The 7,268-nt window shown below is 37.6% G+C and overlaps 1 protein-coding gene across 1 annotated transcript; it reads right to left on the bottom strand.

Moving 5' to 3' along the window:
* Positions 1 to 83: 83 nt before the first annotated feature.
* On the bottom strand, positions 84 to 2,520 carry LOC111997387 (probable magnesium transporter NIPA6). The gene is made up of 6 exons (XM_024029471.2): positions 1,957 to 2,520; positions 1,485 to 1,541; positions 1,299 to 1,389; positions 831 to 991; positions 620 to 747; positions 84 to 406 (listed from the first exon to the last, which is right to left on the bottom strand). Exons 1-6 carry the CDS (start codon positions 2,117 to 2,119, stop codon positions 197 to 199), a joined length of 810 nt encoding a protein of 269 aa, XP_023885239.2. The 5' UTR covers positions 2,120 to 2,520; the 3' UTR covers positions 84 to 196.
* Positions 2,521 to 7,268: the final 4,748 nt, after the last annotated feature.

Below are 7,268 nucleotides of genomic sequence, written 5' to 3'. Positions count from 1 at the left end.
ATTTTTTTTTTTTTTTTTTGGATAAGTAGGTACTAAATGTTTAAGCATAATTTGAAATTTAGATATACCAGAATTCAAGGTAATTTTTGTGTACACTGGCAAAAATTCTCATTCTAGATGCAATGCATTGTAGAAAGTAGAGACTAAAGAGTGAGAATTGTTGTGTATCTAAGTATCTTATGGAAATTTCAACTTTTTATTTTCCGAATTTCAAGAAACCAGAAAAAGAGAATATGGAAGCAAAAAAGGAAGAAATATAAGCACTGACCTTGTTCAAATAATTCAGCTGAGTGATAATACATGTAATTGCCACCATTACAAAAACCCATGTTTGGAAGCTAGCTGCCTGGCTTGAACCCTCTATTGTGAGTTTTATTGCTATACCAACAGCCTTAACACTCATAACCTGCAAAAGAAGCATACAATATATTGTCTGTATGTGCTTCAAATAATTATCTAGGGATAGAATTTTTTTTCCCCCCTAAAAATGGACAGAGCATATGCCCATAATTAGAAAAAGAAAACAATAGTAATATAATATAGACTGAAAATATTGTTAGATTAAAAAGGCATTTTCCCAGAAACTCTTAGGTTTAGATAAGAACATAGCAATGCTAACCGTCAAAGATCCAATAATGGAACATATTCCAATATAGACCATTATGTTTGTCTGCCCATAGCGTGGTTCACAATACAAGATCAGCACCAGAACTATAGCTATTGCTGAGGCCAAATACAAAAGAAAAGCTGGACCAAACACATGAAAACAATCAACAGAGAGAAGAGAAAAACTGAACATAGAAACAGTAGTCAATATTCAAAATATTTACCTGGTTGAGTTGCTAATTCCCAAATTTCTTCCACTGAAGTCAGACTACTTTCACTGGGTGCATGAAGCACAATCAATGTAGACCCCACTATACACAAGACACAACCCAGTATACCCATTTTCTGCAGCTTTTCCTTCAAAAAGAAGTGTGCTAGAACAGCACTTCCAAAAAAACAAACAACAAAGTCAAAATCACAAAGTTCTTCAACTGAAACAAAAGGATGCATTTGATTGCAAGAAAATGAGACCATGGAATAGAGACGGAAGCCAAAATCTAATTCCAAAAAATGTTTGGTTATCACATCAATACAAACTGGACTGACATTGGATTCAAATAACAGCAACTATTCCATGGTTAAACCAGGAATTTGACTTCCAAAGATTTGGAATTTCAAATAAAATCTGGTCCTAATCCTAATGCAACCAAGCACAGCATCACTAGAATTGAAACCAAAGGCATCTGATGTACCTAACAATTATGCTCAAAGCTCCCAGTGGCGTGACGAGCACAGCAGGAGCAAACATGTAAGCAACAAAATTCGCAAGTTCACCAACGATCACTGCCAAAATTAACATAAAAACAAACAGCTAGTTCATATTTCCTCACAATTTTCCTAAATAAAACACCTTCACAATTCAACAATGCAAGACTTACTTGTGATCATGCCAATCCACCATAGTGGCTCTTTAAGATACCCGTATCCACCAGAACCTTTATTTCATTAACCAGACAATCAACCATCACAATAATTTCATAAAAGTGAATTCAAATTACATGCAATTTCAACTTTAAATAATTGGGTTTGCTACCAATAAAAGATGCCTGTCAGCATGATGAAATAGATCAAGATCCTATCATAGTAATCATCGAACTTTGTGCACTAAGGTTTTAATAAATCAAATTCTGAAAATTTCAAAAACAGTCCATAATATTAGCATTATAAAAACTACTTTAAGTAAAAGAAATCTACTTAAAATGGGCTAATGTTTTTACACTTTACAGTCAATAAGACCCATTATTAACTAACTAAATTCTTGGAAAGTAAAAGAAAATAAAGAAAACCCAATTGTTAATTGTTAAAACAAGAGAATAAAAATTGAATCTGGGAAAGGGAAGCACTGCTTACGCGCTCGAGTCCCAGATGCACCAGCCCGTTGGAGACCCAACTTCTTGACAATGAAGCTGGAGCCAATAAAAGCACTGGAAACAACAGCAAGAATAAAGCCTTTGAGATTTTCAAAAAAGGAGGCTTCTACGCTCACCAAAGATGATGATGATGATGCAGCCATTGGTCATTGGTGGGTACAATTCTCATCTGGGTAAATAGTAGAATAAGAAGAAGAACATAAAGATCAAAGTGCACACAAACACAACTAAGTAGCCAAGAAACTAAGAAGAAGAATAGTATGGTTTTGTTTTGTTTTGTTTTTTCTTTTTCTTTTTTTTTTTTCTTTTTTGTTGTATGATTCAAAAGTGAAGATGGAGTTTGGAGGTGAATAAGGTGAAGATGGGATTGGAAGTGAAGACAGGTTCACCTGCCAGTCCAAAGAGAGATGAAGACGTGTTTTGTTTTGTTGTCTGTTTTTATTGTCGTAGTTGCACATAATCTTGGGCCTTCTTTTCTGAACAGTCTACTTCCTACCTTGGTTGATAGTTTAGTAATAGGTTTTTCTAGCCGAAGGGGATATTCTTGTGCTGCTAAATCTGATACTTTGCTTACTGTTTTTCTTTCTTTTTATAATTCGAGAGGTTTGCACTTTGCATTTGCTTTCTACGTAAAATATTTTTTAATGGTAAAATATTTTCACACGTTTGGTTCATAAGAAAATTAGAAAGAAAAAAAAACTCTCTAACACAAAATTGACCATAATTTTAAAATAAGTGAAAATACAATTTTGGTCTCCTACAATTTCGAGTCATTTTTAATTAAGGAGTGTTGTGTTTACGATATTTTTATAACAAATTATAGGTGGTAAGTTGTTATTAATTTTAATTTGAACTTACAACTGAAAGTACTTTTTTGTCTACCAATAATAACCAATAACAATCTGTTACTTAAGATTTGTTGTGAAAATGTTGTTTCTCATGTTAATTTAATTCCTATATCTTGGTCGCAATCAATTTGTCCATGCTATTTTCATCTCGTAATTAATTTGACAATGACCCCAAAATATAGGGACCTAATGAGCAAAACCAACAAAAATTCACAATTAAAATCCACTGTTTCAAACCAATTGCAGGGTCAAGATTTGTAGCCTAAGTCTAAAAGATTTGGAGTATAAGCTCAAAGAGCCCAAAACAATGAATTTGTAGAGAGTGGGTGAAAGAGCTGGGCTGGTTGTGAATCAGACAACGTTTGGTTCAAGTTCCACAGATTAATCAGTGTAAGAACAACTTAAAGCATAAATAAATTGATGTCCGAAGAGACAGACTTTTGTATATATCACTCTTAGAGCTACAGTAAACTTTTCTTCTCCCTTTTTCGGTCCCCCCTCTGTAAAAGGCCTTTTACATTTATATAATTTTCTTTTAGACGATCTGGATCATCCACTTGTCTTCATCTAAACGTTCATTTGAGTATACGTCCCATCAGATACCTTCGTCGGTTCTCCATGAGTGGCGGTAGTTGAGACTACACTGTTCAGAGGTCTTCCCCACATTAATGCGACCAGAAAAGTTGCTACAGTTCATTTAATGCGGTGGTAGCAGTTTTTCCTTTAGATATTTCTTTGTTCTACAGTTCATTTAATGCGGTGGTAGCAGTTTTTCCTTTAGATATTTCTTTGTTCTTATCATCTCCATATATGTCTGAAGCTTATCCTTACCATTGGAATCGATAGGAAGGTCACTGGAAACTCCCAGGTGTTTGCTTCGAGATTCTTCATATCCGAGGGGAAGACACTCTTTGGACCACTGATGATCTCTTCGGACCATGCTCCTTGATCATTTTCAGGTATAGCTCTCCCACCTGGTGTGCTCTTTAATCATTTTCTCCTCTTCAGACACACCTTAATCTTCGAATAGAGGCTTAGGCCTAATACACAATTTTAGGCTTTTACCCCCACAATAGCCCCTCAAAATTTTAATTTTTCCCTCGCATTCGAGGAGAAAAAATAGGATTTTGATTTGTCACAAAATAAAATCATAAAACATCAAAAATAACTGAGTTCACACGTGCATAAGCATAGATTTAGGCGCTTCATCATTATTGCTGACGTTTTGGTATTTCCGAAGCGCTATTAATTGATCCAAGCGGCGTTTTGTCTCTTGCATCCAACGGATGATGTTTTTCCTCAAAATTTGGGCAGAATAACTCCCACCTACTTTCAAACCCCTATATAAAGCCTCAAAGAAGGCTCTCTCTCTTACTTTACAAATTCTCAGATTTTCCAGCGAACTCGAGCATTCAAATTCACCAAAATTTTCAAATCATCAACCTCACTTTTTCTAGGAATCCGCAAGAATCTCCCTATGAACTTAATGGTCGCTTTCCAATTTAGTTCGTGTAAGTTCCCCTTCTTCAAACCTTTTATCTTCTCTTAGGCCAGCTTCCTTGACTTTCAAATACTCACTTCCCAGTTATCGTGTTTAGTATCTCTTCTTCTTTACTTAATTAAAATGGGTAGATTTCTGTATATGGTGGATGGTCCTGCCCAGATAGAGGAATTTAGGAAGACATATCGCATACCTCAAGATGTAGGTTTGAGATATTGTCTCACAAAAAGACTACTAACGGATTGTAGAGAGGGTGAAGTTATAATCCCCATTATTGCTTTCCTAGAAGGGGGGATGACCATCCCTATGGGTCACATTACCAGAGATTATCTCCGGAACCATAGGCTTATTCTCGACCAGTATGCGCCCAACGTCTTTAGGATCTTAGGAGCAATCGATGATTTGAACCATCACCTAGGCTTGGAACTCACCTGGCTTGACGTGTTACATATGTACGATCCCTATCGTCCCTTGTCTTCATATAATATGTCTTACCCCTCAGGTGATGAAGGTTGTAACACCAATTAACATCATGGTGAGTCAGTCTCAGCCCCATTTTCTCATTCAGGGTATCTACACACCCTAGTATCCTAAATACATTCACAGCACACTGAGTAGGAGCCAGGCAGAAATGCCTAAGGTAATTGAGGGTCACCGGCCTCATAGGGATTCTCATCCCTCCTTCTACAAAAGCGACTATTGGGATCACGACCTCACCCTCTCTCCTCCTAAGGTACCACTCTCCTTCTTCGCAGTACTTCAAATTCACATTGTTGGGTATTCCATAGTCAACAATGAATTTGTTCATCATCTCATCGGACTCGACCAACTCCTTAAACTTACCCATTCCCCAAAGACAACTAAAAGCTCTAAAAGAGAAAAGGAAGAGTGAAATCAAAGAAATTTGGGGTCACTAGAAAAAGAAGACTTACAGAAGTATGATGATACCCTTCAGATAGTATGCCAGTCGAACCAAATTCAAACTATATGCATCAATAATGACAAGCGCGAAAATGATGAAACCAGGCGAGTCAAACAGGTATTTATACTCTCCCTTAATTTCCCCAAATGAAACCGCCTGCTCGTAAAAGCAGAAGATCATGCCGTTGAAAGTGGGAAACGTGGTGCCGCCAAAATTTAATGTGGGCACCCATTAAGTCTCGAAACGCTAAAAACGCGCATCGGGCAGTCAAGAAGCCGCCAGCATCAGTATAAACTGAAGTGAGGCCATTCGTCCAGTGGATCCGCATGTATCAAAACCCTCCTCCCCGTTCGAGGGAACGTGCAGCAGAGTTTTGAGGGGCTATTGTGGGGCCCATAGGCCTGATAGCCTCGGCCCATCATATAGCAGGCCTAAGGCCCATGCCGAGGAGCACAAGCTATTTTTGAGGGAGAGGGGGAGAGCTTATTTTCCTAAATCCACGCCGAGGATACCTTGTCCTCGGCCTGACAAAGGTGATTTTGGGGAGAGGCTAACCCCAAAGTAAGCTGTCACTCTCGCATTTAATGCACTCAACTAACCCCCCTGGCCGCATTAATGGGGAGGTAACCCCTTGGCAGGATAACGTTGGTTAGAGTGAGCCACTTGAGTGCCGATAAGGCCTCTGATGGGATAGACAACCAGAAGAAAAGCGAATAGACGATTAACAGATGGAAGCAGGAGATAGAAAGATGAAAACTATAAAAGAAAAGCTAGTAAAGCAAAAGGGGGGGGGGGACAGAAAGAGAGAACATTGAGGCCTCCTCGGCCACAGGCCGAGGAGCATTCCCCCATTTGTAAGGAAACACTTAGCATTTTTTATAAGAAAAGTTTGTGCATGGTGATCGACGGCCAGCACCTAAACCTGTCAGCCCACTCTCTATAAATTTATTGTTTGGGCTTATTGGGTTAAGGACCCATCACTCAGGGCTAATCCAAATTGAGTCCCTACATTATTTTATTTAAATAATAAAATACATTTATATCTAAAGAAACTAAAATGTAAAACTATACATTAATAATAAAATAAAAATAAATAAATAAGACAAATTAACTAAACAATCTCCAAATCTTCTATACATAGATTTCTTTTGTAGGAGAGATTTTGAGCCTAATGCCTTTGTCCAATTTCACTTTAGATATTATATCACACTGACCTTTTCAAACAAAAGTTCAAGCATATTGGCAACAAGAAATTAAAACTGGACTTGAAGAAAAGACCATCCAACACTGAATAATTAATTAATCACATAACCTATAATACTCATCACATTTATTTCGAATTCACCTACCGTGAGTAATTATTGGATACTCTCGAAATACCATAAATGCATACTCCTCTCTCTCACATAATTATGGGTCCTATTAATTAAATTCATGGTGGAACCTATAATTCATGTGAGAGGGAGGAGTATGTATTTATTGTATTCTCAGAGTATTCAATAATTTTCCACCTATAGCAAACCAAATTTTACTTCAAGGAAACATGTGAGGTTCAGCCTTTCCACTTGTCAGGGTCTCTCTCTCTCTCTCTCTCTCTCTGTCTCTCTCTCTCTCAAATATGCCATTGACCCTCTCTCAAATATGCCATTGACCATGAAATTTCAAAGTCGTCCAACAATGAGAGTGTATTGCTCAAACAATGGATCATCCATCTATTTATACGCTTCCTTCCTATAATAACAACTCCCGAGAGAGAGAGAGAGAATATGCCATTGACCCTCTCTCAAATATGCCATTGACCATGAAATTTCAAAGTCGTCCAACAATGAGAGTGTATTGCTCAAACAATGGATCATCCATCTATTTATACGCTTCCTTCCTATAATAACAACTCCCGAGAGAGAGAGAGAGAGAGAGAGAGAGAGAGAGAGAGAGAGAGAGAGAGAGAGAGAGAGAGAGAGAGAGAGAGAGAGAGAGAGAGAGAGAGAGAGAGAGAGAGAGAACCATCTAGATTTTCTAGA

This window comes from Quercus suber, unplaced genomic scaffold (assembly GCF_002906115.3).
Source record: "Quercus suber isolate HL8 unplaced genomic scaffold, Cork oak 2.0 scaffold_468, whole genome shotgun sequence".
Classification (NCBI taxonomy): domain Eukaryota; kingdom Viridiplantae; phylum Streptophyta; class Magnoliopsida; order Fagales; family Fagaceae; genus Quercus; species Quercus suber.
The sequence above is the reverse complement of the archived record's forward strand: the minus strand, read 5'-3'. Positions and strand labels throughout refer to the sequence as shown.

Excerpts from the sequence above, each read along its gene's own strand:
- LOC111997387 (XM_024029471.2), bottom strand. The coding sequence starts at position 2,119 with ATGGCTGCATCATCATCATCATCTTTGGTGAGCGTAGAAGCCTCCTTT. Across the intron at positions 992-1,298 it reads GCTTTGAGCATAATTGTTAG|TGCTGTTCTAGCACACTTCT; the intron begins GTACATCAGATG and ends TTTTTTTGGAAG. Across the intron at positions 407-619 it reads CCATTATTGGATCTTTGACG|GTTATGAGTGTTAAGGCTGT; the intron begins GTTAGCATTGCT and ends CTTCTTTTGCAG.